Consider the following 22,686-nt stretch of genomic DNA (forward strand, 5'->3'; position numbering starts at 1 on the left):
TAAATAAGAAGAGAGGAGACTCATTGGAAAAGATCCTGATGTTGAAAAAGATTGAAGGCAAAAGGAGAAGGGATGGCAGAGGAGGAGATGGTTAGATAGTGTCATGAATGAACATGAATTTGAGCAAACGCCAGGAGACGGTGGAGGACAAGATAATTGCCATGCTATGGTCCATGGGGTTGCAAAAGTTGGACATGACTTGGCGACTAAACAACAACTCTGGAGGAGCAACTGTCCAGAGTAGAAGTGGGCAATCTCGTGATATCTCCTATTTCTAGAGAGAATTGCTAGCCAGAATTCACCTATGTCCACTGCAATGCCGTCTCCACTCATCTGAGGATATGCAGTTTGCTTTGAAGCCTCACCAGAAGCTCAATCCTTACTGGAAGTTGTGATCATTTATGCAAATGTATTTGAATTATTAACAAGGATCACAGACTAAGGAACAGCCTGTTAACAGACCTGGTCTTCGAAAGATGTAATGTGCTCCTATTCTGAGGCCAGGCCTTGATTCAGCCATCTTAAACAACTATCAACTAAGCTCCAACTTTTTCTGTAGAAAAGTGCTGTAGAAGCTTAATGTTGAGAAATATTTGTCTTCTCTGGAAACTTCTTTTAACTCTTTTGTTCTTTTTATCTTGCCCAAAATAGGTAGCTCTTCTTTTTGAATCCACTTTTATGTTATATAAAGTAATTTCTCATGAAAGCTTTGCTTGCATCCCAAACCATTCTTACATCTGTACCTTTAAGATTCTTTAAAAAAAAAAAAAACCTCCCAAAAGTCCCATCTCATATTTCATTTCTTGTGTGTATTTTCTTTGTGGTTTCTAAAAACAAATGTTTGCACACCCTAATATGTTTGATTACTGTAGTTCCTTGCCTACTCACTGCCACATTAATAAAATTGGACTCGCTTATATTTCAAATAGACTAAAATTCATTGAGAAAACAACAATTTTCTTATTTTTGCAACAGAAGCAAGGAAAGCAACATTGTTTCAATATATTCACTTTGTCAAAGTTAATTATGTATTTCAGTAATGTTATTAGTTTGATTTGGAAACTGTTTCAGTACATAAATGTTGTACAAAGACAAATTGATTATAACATATACAGATGATGTATCCTAATCACAAGTAGCCAATAGTAAACAGTTGTCTAAATTGTACACAAGTCATGCATTTGTTTAAAAGAACCTGCCAGCATGAAAACATGAAAATACAAATGAAAGGGTTTCCCTTTTTTTTTTGCAAATCATTTATTTCAAATTAAGATCGCCATTTTTTATTTTAGCTTTGAAAAACCGATGTATTCAACATTTAAAATATTTTCTTCCCTCTAGCTTGCCAAGTTAAGGAACACATTTCTGGCAAAATGTTCTACATGCAGCTGCTTATGAATAAGCGTGGGCCTTTGTCCAAGATATGGCTGGCTGCTCACTGGGATAAGAAAGTCACAAAGGCTCATATATTTGAATGCAATTTAGAAGCTACCATTGAAAAAATACTGTCCCCTAAGGTATGTCTCTCATAATATGTCACCAAAAATAATGTTTCCTGTTTTTACTCAGCACTGGGTGTGGCATTGTAAATTAAGTTCTGCAGGAAGACCTTGAAGATCTGGATAGGTTTAGTCTTGCAAAAATAAAACCCCAGAACTGAAAAGGGTTGTTACACCAAAGAAAGTCAAGAACTCTATCATCTCAGTATGTAAGATATAGAATAATGTTTTTAAGTTACAGGAAGGCAGATTCTAGCTTAAAATCAAGAAACAGTTCCTAACCTTAGGAGCAGTTCAATAGTAGAACCAATTATCCGGAGTGATGGTGAATATATTTTCACTAGATACATATCCACACCAGACAGCCAACTGTTAGGGATGTGTAAATTGAGTTCCTGTATTAAATAAGGGACACAGTGCCTCAGTGGCTAAGATACTGAGCTTGTCAATCAGAAAAGTCGGCAATTTGACAGTTCCAATCCCTAGTGCCATGTAACAGAGTGAGCTCCCATTACTTGTCCCAGCTTCTGCCAACCTAGCAGTTCGAAAACATGTGAAAGTGCAAGTAGAAAAAATAGGAACCACCTTTGGTGGGAAGGTAACAGCGCTACCTGTGACTTTGGCATTTAGTCATGCCGGCCACATTACCACAGAGATGTCTTTGGACAGCGCTGGCTCTTCAGCTTTGAAATGGAGATGAGCACCGCCCCCTAGAGCTGGGAATGATTAGCACATATGTGTGAGGGGAATCTTTACTAAACAAGAGCTTGGACTCATTGGTCTAAATCAGTTCTTAACCTTTTTGAAAGAATCACCCCCTTGAGCCATTGAGGACGTTATCATCGCCCCCCCTCCCCCAACATAACCTCTCAATCACAACACAGGGAAATAATTCTTCAATTTATGCAAACACATTTTTTGTTTTCTTTAAAATTGTCATCAGGACATATCGATGCAAATAATTTATTTCAAGTCTTTTTCCCATATCTCAATGGTGTGAAAAATTCTGATGCCACCCATCACTTTATTCCCAAACTTTGTGATACATGTATTTCATTATTATCTTATTTATTCAAGACACTTAATTGCAATGACCACTGAAAACAAAAATCAATTGCAAGAAAATGAAATGCCCGTTTTTGAAATGAAAGGCACTAACTGCAAATTAAATTTTCGACTGCACTGGAACACTATAAAACACACATGGACGTCGATAAACCTAGTTGCAACAGTTACATTGACATTACAGCTGACATCACAGGGGACAGCAACTCAGCATGCGATGTTTCGAAAGAAGCGCTCGCCCCTCCATCCCTGCCCATTCTGGCCAATGGCGCGCCGCTGTATGGGTAGAGTGATAGAGGCCGCTGCACAACATGCATGAAGATGAGCGATGCGTATTCACATATGTACAGCGTTCTGTACTGAAGCTAGCTAGAGGAACATTTTAAAACAGTTCAATCCACTAATAGCGAGCGATCTGATGTTTTTGTATGAGATATACAGCGGTTCACTGTATGAAAAAGGTCTCAAAACTTCTCGCTCCATCGCCCCCATATCGCTCCCCTTCTGTTCCTTCACACACACACACACACACACACACACACACACACACACCTGTTGCCCCTTTTCGTTCCATTGCCCCCTGAAAAATGAAATCGCCCCCTGGGGGGCAATATCACCCCCACTGGTCTAAATTACCCCTTTCAACTTCTGCAAATGGAGCCATTTTTAATTATTTAATTTTCATCCTGCCTTTATTACTTTATAAGTAATTCAAGACAGCAAACATTCCTAATACTCCTATTTTCCTCACAACAGCAACAAACCTGTGGACTGAGAGAGAATAATTCGCCTAAGGTCACCCATCTGGCTTTCACGCCTAAGGCGGGACTAGGACTCCCAGTCTCCTGGTGAATGGCCCAAAGTCATTCAGTCGATTTTCATGCCTAAGCACGACAAGATTAACTCAATATTTACTGAAAGTGGTGCCCTCTCTTTCCATTTGGATACCATTAGCTACTCTCTGGGACTGGTTTTAAGAAAAGTGAGAACCAGCAAAATTACTCTTAATTCTATTGCGATCTTTCCCATAAATAATACCAACTTTTGCCTCCCAGTTTAAAATCGCTCTTCGTACCTCGGGACACCTTTTGCTAGGAGTGGTGAGGATCTATCACAGAAAGACCAAGTATCTTTTGACAGACTGCAGTGAAGCCCTACTTAAAATGCAATCAACTTTTCAACCAGGTATGTTTTTCTTCCTACTTATTATTAACAAGCAGCTTATTAATGGTAGCATAAAGAAAGTGCTTTAATTTTCAAAAGCAAAGAATGTGGTTCACAGGGATTCAGAATTCATGACATGATACTTGGAAGACAATCTCAGGAGCAGAATCAGAATAAAGCTGGAAGGGACCCTGGAGGTCTTCTAGTCCAATTCCCTGCTCAAGTAGGAGACCCTATACTATTTCAGACAAGTAGTGGATCATAAACTACTTCGTGTAGAGATTGCAATTCTAAAAACAAAACTAGAAGTAAATTCCAAAGACTACAATGTGGCTTATTTCTGAATAGTCATGTCTAGAATTGTCCTAGCAGCAGAATATTTTTGTAATTTAATGGTATCATTCAATTGACAAATGAGGTAATATTTTCTGCCATATAATTAATAATCACTAGGTAAAAAAAAAAATTTAAAATGTGAGTACATTTGCTAGATGCCCTCAAACACTTGTCCATTTTTATATTGCAGGATATATAAAGCTACATCATCTCACAGTTAATCTTACGCTATGTATTTTTCTTTAGGGCTTGTTGATCTTCCAAAAGGAAATTCTGAGGCAAATTATGATGCCATCACACTGCCTGAAGAATTTTATGATTTTGACAGTCAACTTCCAGACACGAAGTAAATATTTCCCAACAGTTGTTTATTGCTAAATATAGAACAAGTGAAAAGGGAGTCGATTCCCTCTGAAGTCCCATTTCTCAGGGAGGGTGAATCACTCAAAACTTTACAATAGAAAACATGCGTGCTTCTACACAATTACATGTGAAGGAACAAAACCACAATCCTCTTTCTCTGCTACGGGTAGTCCTTGACCTATAACCGTTCATTTAGTCACCACTCAAAAGTTAACAACGGCACTGAAAAAAGTGACATGACTGTTTTTCACAATTTTGATCATTGCAGCATGTGATTGCATTGTCATGTGATTAGATACTTAACATACTTAACGACGGTTGCAGTGTCCTGGGGTCATGTATTCGCCTTTTGCCATCTTCTGACAAGCAAAGTCAATGGGGAAGCCAGATTCACTTAACAATTGTGTTACTAACAACTACTGCAGTGATTCAATTAACAACTGTGGCAAGAAAGTTTGTAAAATAGGGCAAAATTCATTGAACAAGAAAAATTTGGGGCTCAGTTGTGATCATATGCACACTACCTGTACTGCCCTATAGTTCCTTCTCCCTTATAAATTTATGATGACAAATTTGAACAACTGTCTCTCCTTGCCTGGCAAATCCACAGTTCTATATATCTATACTTTATCACTTTAATACGGCTTTTCTCAGTGCCACTTAGTATTCTGCTCCCATTTCCCTTCCTCTCAGCATCCTGAAATATCAAACAACTCTATTTTCTAAATAGATATTTAGAAATAAATATCTAATAACTGGATTGTAAGGGATCACTTCTCTGTTTTCAGTCCACTTCAGTCCAGAGCCAAGGTGGCGCAGTGGTTAAATGCAGCACTGCAGGCTACTGCTAGATCAGCAGGTCAGCGGTTCAAATCTCACCGGCTCAGGGTTGACTCAGCCTTCCATCCTTCCGAGGTGGGTAAAATGAGGACCCAGATTGTTGGGGGCAATATGCTGACTCTCTGTAAACCGCTTAGAGAGACCTGAAAGGCCTATGAAGCGGTATATAAGTCCACTGCTATTGCTATTGCTATTGCTATAGATCAGCAGTTCAGCGGTTCAAATCTCACCGGCTCAGGGTTGACTCAGCCTTCCATCCTTCCAAGGTGGGTAAAATGAGGACCCAGATTGTTGGGGGCAATATGCTGACTCTCTGTAAACCGCTTAGAGAGGCCTGAAAGGCCTATGAAGCGGTATATAAGTCTACTGCTATTGCTATTGCTATTACTTATCCAGGCTAGATTTACTGTAGTTCTGAAGAGCACAGAGCAATATTTTCTAAAAAAAATTCTTCATGGGGATTAATTGCGCTTTTTAAAACTTTTTTGACAGTCCAGATTAATGTTTTTATGATAATGATAGACTGATACAATACAGGTGGTCCTTGACTTGCACCAGTTCATTTAGTGACCATTTGAAGTTACAACAGCACTGAAAAAAGTGACATGACCGTTTTTCACACTTACAACCATTGTAGCATCCCTATGGTCACATGATCAAAATTTAGACACTTGGTAACTGGCATGTACCTATGAAGGTTGCTCTGTCATGTGACCCCCTTTTGCGACCTTCTGACAAGCCAAGCCATATTCACTTAACAACCCTGTTACTAACGTGACCACTGCAGTGATTGACTTAACATTCTCTTAACAACTATGGCCAGAAAGGTTGTTAAATGGGGCAAAACTACCTTAACAAATGTCTCACTTAGCAACAGAAATGTTGGGCTCAATGATGGTCGTAATTCAAGGACTATCTGTACATCATTAGTTTATAATTCTTGAACTGTATTTTTGGGATGAAGATAGATGAATGAAGTAACTGAAGCAGCTCTTGTTGCTAAATCTGTGCTCTTAACCATTTCTTAATCCCATTATGGAGTAGTAAGTGAAAGGCGATGGAAGTACAATTTAACTAGGACCAAATATATTAAAATATTATATGGATATGTTTTTTGAATTAGGAAGTTGCGGTCCAGTTACATAGCATTTCCTAAAATTCTTCCTTCCTTTGGTTTATTTTCTTCTTTTCTAATAGTGCCATTGAGGTTGCCGAATATTTTACATTGCACCAGAGCAAAACTGAGGATATCACATTGACAGAATTTTATGGGCAGAATGTTCTCAACAGTGGCAATTTTGGTGAGGTTGCAACTTTTTTCTCTCATAAATCAAAATACAAAAGGTTTTAATTTTATTTTCAAAAGTTGCGTTCTGGGTTCAATTTTTTAAAAGCTGCAAAGCATTTTATACGTCCGAGATATATAAACATAGCTGAGTTATTCATATATGTTTCTCACAGATGAAGAAATTGAAATTCCAAGGCACGCTAGCTTTTTCAGTGACAGTTTCATAAATAGCTCCAATAGCCTCCTGGCTGATCACAGTTCTTCGAATTTAACTGGAGACAAAATTGCATTAGAGTATGATGGATTTGGAGATGAAGGAGCTGGAAGAGATATGATTGGTAGGTATGAACAAAATCCAGTCTAACTATAGCCCACCAATAGATTTTCTAAGATGTGCATAAGTTGCCCACTAAGTTTAGTGACTTTGGTCTCGACTTACGACCACAACTGAGCCCCACATTTCTGTTGCTAAGCAAGGCAGTTGGTAAATGAGTTGTGTTCCATTTTATGTCCTTTTGCCATGGTTGTTAAGCGAATCACTGCAGATGTTAAGTGAGTCGTGGTCGTTAAGCGAATCTGGCTTGCCCCATTGACTTCGCTTGTCAGAAGTTAGCTGGGAAGGTCGCAAATGTTGATCATATAACCTGGGATAGTGCAACTGTCATAAATACATGCCAGTTGCCAAGTCAAGAGCCTGAATTTTGCTCACGTGATCATGGGAATGCTGCCACAGTCATACAGTAGTGTGAGAACTGGTCATAAATTGCTTTTTTTCAGTGCCATTGTAACTTCAAACAGTCACTAAACGAATGGTTGTAAGTTGAGGACTACCTGTATAAAATATGTAGCTATGTACATAAAAATAGGGTGTTTTTTAAAAAAATTATATACTATAATTATTTTCTTAAGATGATGTTCTTGGAACTGACCAGAGTGGCCTCCTTGCAATATTTGACATGGAAGAGGAACTTCCTTTACCCCACGAAGATTCAACTGATAACAGAAAAGGTGGGTTTGTAGCTTGTTGTTGTTAGTTGTGTCTGACCCATCGTGACCCCATGGACCATGTTCCTTCAGGCCTTTCTGTCCTCTACCATCCTCTGGAGTCCATTGAAGCTCACGCCAACTGCTTCGGTGACTCCACCCAGCTGTCCTCCTTCTCTGCTGTCCCCTTCTTCTTTTGCCCTCCATCGTTCCCAGCATGAGGCTCGTCTCCAGGGAGTCCTTCCTTCTCATTAGGTGGCCAAAGTCTTTGAGTTTCCTCTTCAGGATCTGGCCTTCTAAAGAGCAGCCAGGGTGGATCTCCTCTAGGACTGACTGGTTGGATGACCTTGCAGTCCAAGGGACTCGCAGGAGTCTTCTCGCAGGATGGGTGGGTGGGTGGATGGATGGATGGATGGATGGATGGATGGATGGATGGATGGATGGATGGATAGATGGATAGATAGATAGATAGATAGATAGATAGATAGATAGATAGATAGATAGATAGATAGATAGATAGATGTCCCAAGCAGGCTTAACCTAAAGGTGAGCTCCACTGAATTCTCTCGCTGAGCAGAAATTTGGCTCAGTGACCTAAATAATACTACTAATGCTGTGATTGTCTGAATCAGCAGAAGCTACTTTGGATCCAGACCTGTCTGCATCTAAACATGGAACAAGAAATCATCAACGTAATGAACAAACCTTATTGTGCAATGAGGAAGATGGATTTGTTCTTTATCCTATTGTCGCTCCAGGTTAGAATTGTTTGTTTCTATCTGGAATAAAAATGCAATATGGAAGTGATGACAAATTCAGAAAAGCATTTCACTGGAAACATTTTTTTTTTCAATAGAAGTGGTCATCTGTTAGTCTTCTTTATTTTCTAAAAAGGATTGTCTTCATTGCGTTACATTCATTCACTTGTTTATTTATTCACAGGATTTGCCTACTGCCCGTAACCAAATTCTAAGCAGCTTACAGAACTTACATACAAAACACAGTTCAAAAGAAAATATAATTACTTACAATAGTAAATCTAAACCTAATTCTCCACTTTTCAGCTCCTAAAGTAAGCCCGCTGAAGAAAGAGACATGGGAATCTATTTTATTGTTAAAGGGCGTATCAGAACTTTGATAAGCTAACAGACATTTCCCCTCCTTTATCAACCCCTAACCCTAACACCTTAGACCAAAGTATCTATGGAGATTCTCAGTCATCCAGGTCATGGCTGTCCCATATGTTTTTGAAGAGGCAGCTAGAAGATGCTTTTTCAAGAGGCATCTGGACTTTCTGGTTTTTCTTTGAAGAAATTTCACCTCTCATCCAAGAAGCTTCTTAATCTCTGACTGGATGGCAAAGGATGGAAAGATTTATATTCCTTGCAGACATCTGGTCATTTGCACGCTTTTTAGAGAGACGTTGAGGCCACTTGGAGGTTTATCTGTGTCCTCATTGGTCACCTGAGTGGTGCAAATGGTGTGGCGTCTTCTTGGAACTGTTGAAAGGACTGTGTTGTAGACTGGAGAGAGATGATGTCATATCCTTCCCCCTCTGTTGAGAGAGGGCTGTTCAATTTTGTCATAAATGGCCTCTTTCAAACCAGCGATCCACGCTGTCAAAAATGTGGACTTTGCTGTTTTTAAAAGAGTGCCCTGTGTCTTTCAAATGCAGATGGACTGCTGAATCTTCTAGAGAAAAGGGTGCAAAAGGGTGCAGGCATCTCAGATGTCTGCAAGGAATATAAATCCTTCCATTCCCTACCATCCTGCCAGAACTGAAGAAGCTTCTTGGATGAGAAGTGAAGCATCTTCAAAGAAAAAAACAGAAAGTCCAGTTGCTCCCCTTTCCTTCTATTTATTCCCCAGCCAGGGAGGAGTCATTCAGTCTTCAGATGTGCCTTCCTTCCCGAGTCGACTCCTTGCCCTCCATTGTTCTCCTCTCCTAACAGCTCTGCGCATACTTGCATCTGGAACAGCTGTTCTTCCTCCTCACTCATATCAGCCTCCAAAGGCAGCTGCCTCTCTGGCAGCTGGGCAATGTCAGATGGGCCCTGGCTCTATCTCTGCGTCCGATGTTGAATATCCATCAGAGTGTTCCCAGAACTGGCCCCAATCTCCTCCTCATCTGCTCTGCTGGCAGCTGGCGGACCACACTTTGTCCTGGACGAAATAAATATATGTATATGTATGTGGAAAAAAAAAGTGGAAGGTTTTTTGCAATACCGACATTTTACTAGCCCTGGAAACCTAAATATGGATTAGTAGTACAATGTGATTATTATCTGCTTAGCATTCCCTGGTTGGTACGTAACGTGTCCTTTGTGTATGTCTCTTGTTATGTAGCTCTCCTAAAGAAACAAAGAAGCAAAAGGAAAAGGAAGTTACTAGTTGACACGGTGAAGCAGCTCAGCAGAGCCGCCATGCAAAAGCAGCTGACAAGTTACGAGGATACGCTAGCCACGTTGCACATCGCACCTCCAACCAGAAAGCTGATGGTTTTGCAAGAGTTGGGCAGTGTAGACAAACTTATGACCAGACCCACCCAACCTACCTTTAGTGAAGATCTGCAGAGGGTAACAATTTTAGGGTCTTACATGCTAGATGGTGTCATAGATTTAAATGATGGGTGGAAGGAAGGGGGAGAAGACCCAGTGAACAGTTTCTCATAATGATAGCTGTTTGGTTCTTTTATGCATTCAACACTATTTTTGACTCCTGGTGACTGCCTGAACAAGTTCCTGCAGGGTTTTGAAAACGTTTTTCCAACGTAGTTTGCCATTGCCTCCTTCCTAGGGCTGAGAGAAAGAGACTGGCCCAAGATCACCCAGGTGGCTTTATATCTAAGGCAGGACTAGAACTCAGTGTCACCCAGTTTTTAGCCCTGATTCCTTAACCGCTACATCAGAATGACTCTTCTGTTACAGGGGAGTCAAAATTAAGAGTGAGTTCTTAAGAGTTACTTATGGGGTTTCCTGGGCATCTAATCAGATCTAATCGGATATTGTGGGAAAATGACACAGGCCTTTAATCTTACACACCACCATTTTATGTCCTTGAACTACTGCCAAATATTTGGCCTCTGCTAAGAAAGTGATGTCTAATTCAGGCATGTCCTGAACATGGCAATTTAGTATTTAGTTAGTATTCATCCATTATATCAAGGGTCTCCAACCATGGCAATTTTAAGACTTGTGGATTTCAAGTCCCAGAATTCCCCAGCCAGCCATACTGAATTATGGAATTCTGGGGCCGTAGTTTGAGGCTCCCTGATTTAGTGCAATATAAAAAAAATGCAAGGATTTTTCTGCGGACCACCAAAATTTTCTCACGGACCACCAGTAACCGCTGTCCCAGGAAACCTCCATGACTGAACAATTAAAATGTAGGTAGTCCTCAGCTTGCAAGCAAAACTGAGTACAAAATCTCTGTTGCTAAGCAAGGCAACTCTTGTGAATTTTTACCCCATTTTACGATTTTTCTTGCCACTATTGTTAAGTCAATCACTGCAGTTGTTAAGTTAGTCACGTGGTCATTAAGTACATCTGGCTTCCCCACTGACTTTGCTCGTCAGAAGGCCATTAAAGGGGATCACCCCCCCTCCCCCCGGGACACTGCCACAAATATGAATCAATAGCCAAGCATCTGAATTTTCCTCACCTGACCATGGGGGATGCTGTAACGGTCGTAAGTGTAAAAAATGGTTATCAGTGGATTTTTTTCAGTGGCCTTGTCCTTTCAAATGGTCGCTAAATGAACTGTTGTAAATTAGGGTCTTCCTGTATAGTCCTTTTTGCAAATGATGCCATGTTTGCATGCCAGGAGATGATTGGCTATTTTTTTCCCCTTCCTGTTTCAGCATAGTCTTGGCACTTGATGTGCTTTTTCCAGCGTAGTCAATGGTTATAATCCAGCAGCAACGATAATGAAACCTAATTGATAGATTCCCGGGGCAAAACTGTTTTCTAAATTGATCCGGGCTGAACAGAGGGATCACTTTGTAGAGCAATAAAGAGCTTCTTGGCAAGATTAAAAGGCAGATTACAGTTTACGTGAAGGCTCACATTTGAAGTAGCTCGGCAGCTATGTACCTAGACGTTATATTTAATTATGAATTAAACATTGCTTGGTAGCCGTAGGAAGCTCTCTGCAGCAATGTAAGATGTATCAAATTACCTCCAGTTAATTTGTGGGGTTTTTTTGCAGCTCTTTGCAAAATGTCTCAAGACCAGAAGAACAAAATGGCAAGAAAAGACTGACGAAAGAAGCAAACTACAGACTGCCCAAGGCAGGACTCTAGACTTTTTTGCCCTTACAATTCTTTAATATAATTACAGGTAGACCTGGACTTATGACCCCAAACTGAGCCTAAAATTTCCGTTGCTGAACGAGACATTTGTTCAGTGAGTTTTGCTCCGTTCTATAATCTTTCTTATTAAGCGAATCACTGCAGTTGTTAAATTAGTAACATGGCTGTTAAGTGAATCTGGCTTCCCCACTGACTTTGCTTGTCAGAAGGTCGCAAAAGGGGGTCGCATGAGCCTGGGACATTGCTCCCGTCATAAAGAGAAGTCAGTTGCCAAGTGTTTGAATTTTGATCACGTGACCCTGGGGATGCTGCAGTAGTTGTAAGTGGCATAAGTTGCTTTTTTCAGTGTCGTGGTAATTTCAAACAGTCACTGAATAAATGGTTGTAAGTCGAGGACTACCTTTAATTGCCTACCTTTTCCTTGAGATCTTAAAATAATTTTCCAGTGTTCCCCTGAGTTTTCTACTCGCTGCAAACTGTGTGGTTGATTGGGCTGAGTGAGAAACATTTATCCAAAATCTTCAAAGTGACCGCGATCACTGAAGCAGAGCTTGAACCCAAATCAATCTATCTATCTATCTATCTATCTATCTATCTATCTATCTATCTATCTATCTATCTATCTATCTATCTATCTATATATATATATATATATATATACATCTATCTATCTATCTATCTATCTATCTATCTATCTATCTATCTATCTATCTATCTATCTATGGCTTCCATCTGCATTCTCACCTCTGGTCTCCTCGCTTGTATATGAAGGATGGCGCTGCATTCATTGCAGTGTCGCAGAGCCAAAGAATAGGTATCTAAAGCAGAAAGTCCTCAAATTCACAGTTCTCGAGTTATGACTGCCTATTATGATCATAAACCATAATTATGATTTATGTTCAGTCTTCACAGGGATCAAGGTTAACTCAGCCTCCCATCCTTCCAAGGTGGGTAAAATGAGGACCCAGTTTGTTGGGGGCAAGAGGCTGACTCTGTAAACCGCTTAGAGAGGCTATGAAGCACCGGGAAGCAGTATATAGTGCTATGGCTATCTATCTATGTCTTCTCCCTCTCTCTCTCCCTCTCTCTCTCTCTCTCCCTCCCTCCCTCTCTCTCTCTCTCTCTCCTTCACTCTCTCCCTCTCTCTGTCTATCTGTGTGTCTATCTCTCTGTCTCTCACTGTTTCTCTCTCTCTCTCTCCCTCCCTTTCTCTCTCTGTCTATCTCTGTGTGTCTATCTCTCTGTCTCGCACTGTTTCTCTCACTCTCTCTCCCTCCCTTTCTCTCTCTGTCTATCTCTGTGTGTCTATCTCTCTGTCTCGCACTGTTTCTCTCACTCACTCAACTGTTTCTCTCCCTCCCTCCCTTCCTCTCTCTATCTGTCTATCTCTGTTTGTCTATCTCTGTCTCTCACTGTTTCACTCACTCTCACTGTTTCTCTCCCTCCCTTCCTCCCTCCCTCCCTCCCTCCCTCCCTCTCTCTGTGTCTCGGTGTGTCTATCTCTCTGTCTCACACTGTTTCTCTCACTCACTCTCAGTGTTTCTCTCTCTCTCTCCCTCTCTCCATGCCTCCCTCCCTCTTTCTCTCTGTGTGTGTCTATCTCTCTGTCTCGCACTGTTTCTCTCACTCACTCAACTGTTTCTCTCTCTCCCTCCCTCCTTCCCTCTATCTGTCTATCTCTGTGTGTGTATCTCTGTCTCTCACTGTTTCTCTCACTCACTCTCACTGTTTCTCTCTCTCTCTCTCCCTCCCTGCCTCCTCCTCCCTCCCTCTCTCTCTCTCTGGGTCTATCTCTGTGTGTCTATCTCTCTGTCTCACACTGTTTCTCTCACTGACTCACTGTTTCTCTCTCTCCCCCCTCTCTCTCCCCCCTCCCTCCCTCTCTCTCTCTCCTCTCTCAGAATACAGTATTGCAGCTAATTCTGCCCACAGTCTGAAGTTCGATCATCACCATTCAAGGTCGACTCAGCCTTCTGTCCTTCTGAGGTCGGTAAAATGAGAACCCAGATTGCTGGGATCAAGAGGTTGATTCTGTAAACCGCTTAGAGAGGGTTGTGAAGCATTGTGAAGCGGTATATAAGTCTAAGTGCTAGTGTATTTCCTCCCTCTCTCCTCCCCTCCCTCTCTCCCCCTCCCCTCTTTTTTTTGCAGTTTTTTAAGCAACCATAGCAGTCATAAATGTAAGCCCACTGTTTGCTATGGGCTCGGTTTTGCCAAAAACAGGAAGTAAGCACCAGTTTTCCACAAACCTGTCATAAAATGCTGTCAAGTGACTGCAGATATTGCAAACAGTCATGAATGCGACTGTGTGACCAAGCTTCCAAAGTTTGGTCACATGACCATGAGGAGGAGGAGCAACAATCAGAATTGTGAATTTGGGTCATTAGTTCTCTTTTTCAAATAGATTGTTACTTCAAACAGTCACTGTCTGTTCTGTCCTAAATCGAGGACTATCCGTAGCAAAGGTTACATCTTTTATGTTAATTCAAATATTTGCATCCATTTTTAAGGCAAAATAATGCTTATATTTAGAAAAATAGGATCCATCAACCTTTACTTCAGTTTAGATCAGTTTTAAGAGCATGTTAAGGAGTACAGGAATATAATCAAATCTGCCAAGCCAATATGAATAAAAAATCCCAAAATGGCCAGGGGGATAATGTTTACCTAAAGAAGATAAAACTACAACTATGGATAATTTCAGAAGAAAAGATTGAAGAAGTGTTTTTTTTTTTAAACGAAACATATCTTGAAGTAGTACCAGGAGAAGGGAGGGGGAGCTAGATTATGGGTAACATTGTAGTAGTTATTAAATTTAAATCATTCACATTCTTCTCTACGTTTTTGCTGCATTTGTTTTACATCCTCTTCTATCTGGTAAACACGATGGGAATAAAGACTTCAGAAGGGGCACTTCATTGCTTCGTGAAAAAAAAAATCTTAAATGTTTGACTAGAATATGGTGAACTGCAATCTGGACACATTGGAAATTTCAAAATTTAAATAGTATAAGCTGAGATTATATGCAAATGATTACCCTGTTTCCTGAAAATAAGACTTCCCTGGATAATAAGCCCAATCGAGCCTTTGAGCGCATGCACTAAAATAATCCCTCCCCACAAAATAATCCCTCCCCAAAAATATTGTAATACAGTAGCAGTCATGAGGTGACCACGCTTGCTGCCTCCTGCACCTCAAAAATAATAAGACCTCCCCGAAAATAAGGCCAAGTGCTTATTTCAGGGGTCAAAAGAAAATAAGACCTTGTCTTATTTTTGGGGAAACACGGTATTTATTGGTAATGGCAATTAATTGGTAAGTACATTGGACAAGAATTAACTACTTTCTCTTATTATCAATATAGACCTATCAATAGCAGAAAGCTTAAATATACAGCAGGACATAAATTATCCCCCAAAAGAATCTGTGTTACAAAGTAGCAGAAATGAAAGGGATGACAATACAGTTTTTAAAACTATGGTAAGTACTTTCAGAACAAATTAAGCTTTAATATTTTTAGGCAATTTCCATCAAAATGGGTAAACTGGACTTCTTACAAAGTTGACAAATTACAGTTTAATCCTCCTAAACTTTATAAAATGTTAATATTTAACATCAAGTCTAAAATCCCATCACACTCTTGAACAGGAATGAGACGGATACATTTTTCACTTTCCAAACTTTGTTCCTATTTGGTTCCTATTTATTCCTATTTGGTTAGTATTTTTACAAATATTAGCCAAATCCTTCTCTACTTAACTTTTAGAGATCCCAAGCTTATCTAAAGACTGTCACTTAATTGAGCAGTTATTTATATTTACTTATTAAAGAATCTATTTCTAGCTTTTCCCATATCAAAGCATAATTCATGATGACTTAACAGCATTAAAATTCATAACAAGTTTGAGCCACAGTTAAAATGTAAATTTTGTAAAGAGACAGAGTTCATAAATATTACGGATATTATGGAGATATGATTTCATTCACAAATGCCCAAATAAATGGGATTTATATCCTGATTTGCCTCCAGGAATGATTATATGTCTCTTTCAGACCCGTTTTATCATGATGTTAATTCTCTGGTTGGATTAAAAGATAAAGTTTGATCTCAAATTATCCAGTGAGGTGATAAGCTCTCCAGTTGAATGGGGATTTTATAGCTTCAGTTCAACACTCTCCATATACTGAAGGAGAATTTTTAGGGGCGGGGGTGGGGGACTCAGTCAAAAGAGTGGCTGCAGGATTTGGTTTTGGCTAGTCTAAAGAGAAGAAGAGTTGGGGTGACATAATAGCAGTATTATTTATTTATTTATTTATTTGGTCTCTCAGGTACCCAGGTCCGATGCCATGTAGGGCTTTATAGGTAGCGACCAGCACCTTAAAGTGGATCCGGAGACTAATGGGTAGCCAGTGCAGCTCGCGGAGGATAGGTGTGACGTGGGTGTACCTGGGTGCACCCACAATCGCTCGCGCGGCTGCGTTCTGGACTAACTGAAGTCTTCGAACACTCTTCAAGGGCAGCCCCATGTTGAGCGTTTCAGTGTTTGAGGGGTTTCCGCAAAAAAGAGGGGGTCAACTTATTTTCCAAAGAACATGAAGGAAAGACAAGAAACTGTTTAAGGAGAGCATCAACCTGGAATTAAGGAGAAACTTCCTAATAATGAGAGCAATCTACCAGCACTCCAACACTGGAGACTTTTAATAAGGGACTGGGCAACCATTTCTCTGAAATGGTATAAGTCCATGACGGCACGCAGAGCCATTTGTCAGGGCACGCCAGCTGACTTCGGCCTTCTTTTGAGGCCATTTTTTGCCCTCCAGAGGTTTCCTTGAAGCCTCCAGAGCGTGAAAAAACTCCCCTACCAGCAAACCGGAAGTTCGGAAACATACTTCCGGTTTGTTCGTAAGGCCAGTTTTAGCCCTCCGGAGCCTTTAGGAGGCTTCCCTGAAGGCTCCGGGGGGGGGAGGGGGGGGAACGGTCCTATAAGCAAACCGGAAGTCCGTTCCTGAACTTCTGGTTTGCCCATAGGGCCGGTTTTTTGTGCTCCAGAGGCTTCAGGGAGGGCCTTGGGGGGGGGGCTGTTTTCGCCCTCCCCAGACTCATATAAAACCTCTGGAGCCTGGGGAGGGAGAAAAAAGCATGCCAAAAATGGGGAGGGGCACTGGTCATGTGCTCATGTGCGCTGGGGTCGTACGCATAGCATTATGGGTGTGGCACGCCCATGCACAACCTCCCTGCCCTCCCCCCGCTTTTGGCACTCGAGCCCCAAAAGGCTCACCATCACGGGTATAGGTTCTCCTGCTTGAGCAGGGGGTTGGACCTCCAAGGTCTCTTCCAGCTCATTCTATTCTGCTCATACTATTCTGTATTTCTAATTAAGAATTGCCTGAAACAGAACTGTTTGCCATAGGATTGTCATGTTTGTACCTTCCATTATTTTCTCATGATTCCTTTCTCTTTGTGAAATACAAAATTCAGCAGAGAAATGCAGACTTTTAACCATTCGATTTCTGCAGAATAATAAACACAGGAGCAGAACAGAGCAGAGCTGACACAGATCCATTCCCCCCCCCTCTTCTTTTAATACCAGGAATCAGTTAACGAAGTGCCTGCTTTGTCTGATGACCTTGCATCATTATCTTCAGTACAACAAGAATCCGAAAAGGAGCAAGCAGTCTTGCAAAATGTAATGATTACAATCGTCTAAACTTCTCTACCGGATAGTGACCATGTAGCACTTGTGGGACAGTCTGAATCTGGACAATGGACCTGGGGGAGGGGGAGGGGGGTTAACCTACTTACACTACTCTTTTTTTTTTTTAATGGGAAAAAAATTATTTCAAAGATCTTTCCCTTCCAGCTAGTCCTCGAGTTACATCCGTTCATTCAGTGCCGTTGGAAGTGAAGACAGCACTAGATGAAAGGTGGTTAAGATCAGTCCTTGGAGTTCTGGCCATCCCAGCATCCCCCTGCAGTCACATGATTGCAGTCTGGATATTTGGCACTTCAGCAGAACCAGTTGTTAACTTTCTGAGCAGTTTGGTAAACTGATAGTTCGCAGAAATCATTAGGGCAGAGAACCGGTTGTTAAATTATTTGAATCCCACCACTGCGGCTTCCCCAGAAACTCAAAAGGAGAAGCCAGCAGGGAAATCACTGGGGTAAGTATCCCCCACCCAAATACCTCTCCCTAACCCTTCTTTCTGTCCGTCACTAAGCTTAGCACTCCGTGCAGCTGCTACCCTATTTCCCTGAAAATAAGACCCAGCTGGAAAAATAACAACTAGCATGATTTTTCAGGTTGCTTGTAATATAAACCCTACCCCCCAAATAAGCCCCAGTTAAGATCGTCAGCCAGACAGATGCATTTAGTACCACATTTCCCTGAAAATAAGACCAAACTGGAAAATAAGCCCTAATGCGTCTTTTGGAGCAAAAATTAATATAAGACCCATTAATAAAATTAATACGACCTGTTAATAAGATTGATTAATATAATAATCACTCTTATTTTGGGGGGAAACACGGTATCATCAATCCTAACATTAGGCAATGCAACTTCCTGATCGCTTCCCACAACCAAAGTCAGTGGGGAAGCTAATAGGAAGTTGCATGACCCAGGCCCACAGGTGACTGCTGCTAGATGGGGGGGGGAAGTGAGGGTGGGGCGGAGGATGGGGAAGGATGTACAGGAGAGCACAAGAGAGGGGCAGGGTGTGTACAAAGGTGCAAGAGTGTGTGTGAGGGGCTTCATAGTAAGGTGTGGGGTGCAGGTTGGGGAGGGAGCAAGTGGTGCCTAAGGGTCACTGAGGGTCAAGGAGGGCACACGAGAAGTTCAGCATAGGAAGAGTGGCCAAGAGGCGCCATGGGAAAAGTGTCTTTTGGGGGGTATGTTTTCTTAGAGAATTTTATGTTTCTGATACTTTATGAGTTTGTTTGCTCAGCTGCCAATTGTATTGTATTTGTATTGTATTTAATGAATTTATAGGCCGCCCAATCCCGGAGGACTAATATCAGTAGAATAATAAAATTTTAATTGGGTACTTTTTATTTGAATCCGATTTGCATTATTCTTTGCTCATTATCAAGATACAACTGGGGATTGTGGGGAGGGGGGAACATTAGCTTTATTTTGCTTGCTGAAACATGACCTTACTCCTTTGATCTGTATCATGGTGAAGCCCCGAGATTGGCTTTCTTATTATTATTCAGTGTAATATATTGTATATTGCTAAGACTACCAAACAGGATCCTAAGACGAAAAAAGAGAGAGCCAAGGTGGCGCAGTGGTTAAATGCAGCACTGCAGGCTACTGCTAGATCAGCAGGTCAGCGGTTCAAATCTCACCGGCTCAGGGTTGACTCAGCCTTCCATCCTTCCGAGGTGGGTAAAATGAGGACCCGGATTGTTGGGGGCAATATGCTGACTCTCTGTAAACCGCTTAGAGAGGCCTGAAAGGCCTATGAAGCGGTATATAAGTCTACTGCTATTGCTATTGCTATTATGTTTGTAAGTTATTTCATTTTTTTTTATAAAAAAAAGTCCTTTAAGAATAATCAAATATAATTTAAAAAATTAAATAACACCTCTGATAGTTCTGTGTTCTATGGACAGTTTTGCTGATACATTTAATCAACTTTATTAAAGCATAGAAAATTTAGTTATGTGGTCTGGTTTGCCAAATCAATTAAGTAGAACAAATGTTCATAGTGAAATTTCCTAGAAAGGATGGTGACAAGGCTTGGGAAGTCATATATGAGCTATGTCTATTCTTTATTTTTTATGCTGCCTTTTATCTTCATTCAGGTGAATTTTATCAATAAGTAATTTTTTGATCTGCGATATAGGGATCCCTGACAAGTAATTTGGACAATGAAGAACAAAGAAGAAGTAAGAGAACATTAAAGCTATTAAATACTTTCCGGGTAAGATATTATCAAACATAATAAACTTTTCTTCATATGTTATTTTATCACTGAAATGGCCTGATAACTGCAGTTTAAAAGAACGTGAAACTTTTTTTTAAAGTATAATAGTAACATATAGAAAACAGACAGAAAAAAAAACAAATATATGTTGATTAAGAATAAAGGAAAAACTTCCAGTGTTGGAGCATTCACAACTTCTAGAGGCAAGTTGTTCCACTGATTAATTGTTCTGTCAGGAAATTTCTCCTTAGTTCTAAGCTGCTTCTCTCCTTGATTAGTTATTAAAGCAAATTAAATGTGAGTTAGGAAAAGGCAGAAACAATGAGAGAAAAAACCTATATAATATCGATGGACATATTAATATAAATACATTAGATATTTAATCATGTGATTAAATCTAAAAAACACATTGCTTCATCTTCTCAGTTTAGGCTACAAAGAATTAAAAAAAAAAAAAAACCAACCAGATGCACAGCCCGAATCTGTTCCTTGAAATCAAGAGGATATTTGTCAGATTTGCCATTCTATTTCTGTAAAATCATCCTCTTTGCTGTACCCCAGGCTCAAGCCAAAGCTCTTCATGAAATGGCAGATAGCGCCTTTTAAAAATATAATCCAACCTCATGTTAAGGTCTTTATCATTTTTACCAGGCCGTAATTCTAGCCAGCTCTTATGCCTAAACTGCCAGTGACTCATCCTTATCCTGCTTTTTTCTGAACTGACAATCAAAAGGGCAAAAAAGAATAATTTATCTTAATGCCAGCTGACTTGTGCTTCCCTTTCCCCAATATTCGGTTGAAAAGATTTGCTGATCTCTTCAGATATTCATACAAGTAGTCCTCGACTTACGACCACAATTGAGTCCAAAATTTCTGCTGCTAAGCCAGATGGTTGTTGAGTGACCTTTCTTGCAACAGTTGTTATGTTAGTAACAGGTGTGTTAAGTGAATCTGGCTTCCTCATTGGGTTTGTTGTTGTTGTTGATGTTGTTGTTTTGCTAGAAAGTCCCCAAAATAGACTTTGGGACACTGTAAATGTCATAAATATATCCCATTGTTAAGTGTCTGAATTTGGATCGTGTGACATGGGGATGCTCCGACAGTCGTGAAAAATTGTCATAAGTTACTTTTTCCTTCGAATGTGAAGGTTCAAAGTTACAAAGGCACCGAAAAGAGTGGCTTATGGTTGTTTTTCAAGCTTAATTGTTGTTGCAGCATCCCCATGGTCATGTGATTGTGGTTGAAGGCTTGGTAACGACGGTATTTTTCAGAGTATAAGACACACCTTTTTCCCTCAAAAAAGAGACTGAAAATCTGGGTGCGTCTTATACACTGAATACAGCATTTTTTGCCTGCCGAAACTCCGCCCCTTCACCAAAATGGCTGTGCAGAGCCTCTAGGAAGCTTTCAGAATGCTCCTGGGGGCTGGGGAGGGCAGAAATGAGCAAAAATGCCCCACTTTTTGCCCCCCTCCAGCCCCCAGCAGCACTCTATAAGCTTCCATGCCCTTTTTTGATGAAAAATGGGCCCATTTTTGTGAAAAATGGGCTGTTTTTTGCTCATTTTTTGCCCCCTTCCACCCACCCCCCCAGGAGCACTCTACAAGCCTCCTAAAGGCTATTTATGCCCTTTTTTAAAAAAACAGGCCTGTTTTCATAGAAAACGAGCTGGTTTTGGGAGGTTTGGAGAGTGCAAAAACTTTTTTTTTTTAAAAATCCTCTTCAAAACCTCGGTGCGTCTTATACTCTGAAAAATACGGTACCTTGGTTTATGGCAGTTTCCCAGGGATCATGCAGTCACCTTTTGTGTCCTTTTGACAAGCAAAGTCGAAACCTTCACAACCATGTTGCTAACTTAACAAAAGCAGTGATTCACTTAACCAACTGTGGCCAAAAAAGGCCATGCAATGGGGCAAAAGTCACTTAACAACTGTCTTGCTTAACAACATAAATTCTGGGCCCCATTGTGGTCGTAAGTCTAGCACAACCTGTGTATATAAGAAGCCCCATACCCTAATACAATTAGGACAAAAATATTAAAACATGAAGCGTTACAAATTAAAACATTCCAATGGAGAGCAGAGTGGGCCATAACCAGGATGGGGATGGACCATCAAATCTATGAACCACCTTCAGAATGGAACATCCCCCTCTGGGCTCTAAATCAGTTGGCAGAGCCAGGACTTCGGGTCATTCCGGGAGGACAAGAGGGTGGGAGTGGATTTAGTCAGTGGATTGCCCCTTGTGCCTACATGCTTGACAATATAGGGCTTGGTTTCCAATTCTGCACATTTCTTCTTCCATCTTACACTCTCTATCCCATTTTCCTATTGCCCGTTCTTGGTCTGTACGAACTGCCAAAGGAACACAGCCTCTCTCCTAAAGCTGCTTATTGCCTCCTTCAGATGCAGAATTAGCCTCCGCTCTTAATACACACCCATCTCAGTTATTCCGTTCGTTCGTTCTCCCCCGCAGCACTTCGAACAGCAAGGTGCAAAGTCCTTCAGCTTTCTCTCCCTCTGCAAGGACCAGAACAAGAAAGAGGTGGCAGAGAACTTCTACAGCTTGCTGGTTCTCCAGAAACAACGAGCGATTGAGCTGGCCCAGTCAGCTCCTTACGCCGACATTATAGTGACTGCGGGACCCAGGTTTCGTACTCTCTGAAGACCAAAGAAAACCCATTCGAAACACAGATTGGAAACTGAACTTTAAGCAAATGCCAGCATCCCTTCCTTCTCCGAGTCAAGTAGAGACAACTAGCAATGAGTAAGCTGTCTTGTAAGTAGCCTGCCTAGCAGTCAAGCTGAAAGTTAAGAAAAGGATAGTTTTTAACCAGTATTAAAAGTTACAGGGACTACTTGTTTCTTCGCGTTTAATTTGCTCATTTTTGGTTCTTCAAGCTTATTTGCT

At 40.8% G+C, this 22,686-nt stretch overlaps 1 protein-coding gene across 1 annotated transcript; it reads left to right on the plus strand.

Moving 5' to 3' along the window:
- The first annotated feature begins 1,373 nt into the window (after positions 1-1,373).
- On the plus strand, positions 1,374-22,440 carry RAD21L1 (RAD21 cohesin complex component like 1). The gene is made up of 12 exons (XM_032218636.1): positions 1,374-1,517; positions 3,620-3,749; positions 4,311-4,410; positions 6,465-6,568; positions 6,729-6,893; positions 7,465-7,563; positions 8,172-8,297; positions 9,886-10,115; positions 11,746-11,827; positions 15,213-15,328; positions 19,697-19,774; positions 22,252-22,440. Exons 1-12 carry the CDS (start codon positions 1,374-1,376, stop codon positions 22,438-22,440), a joined length of 1,563 nt encoding a protein of 520 aa, XP_032074527.1.
- The last annotated feature ends 246 nt before the right edge of the window (positions 22,441-22,686 follow it).

The sequence above is a fragment of the Thamnophis elegans genome, chromosome 5, assembly GCF_009769535.1.
Source record: "Thamnophis elegans isolate rThaEle1 chromosome 5, rThaEle1.pri, whole genome shotgun sequence".
In the NCBI taxonomy this organism is placed as follows: domain Eukaryota; kingdom Metazoa; phylum Chordata; class Lepidosauria; order Squamata; family Colubridae; genus Thamnophis; species Thamnophis elegans.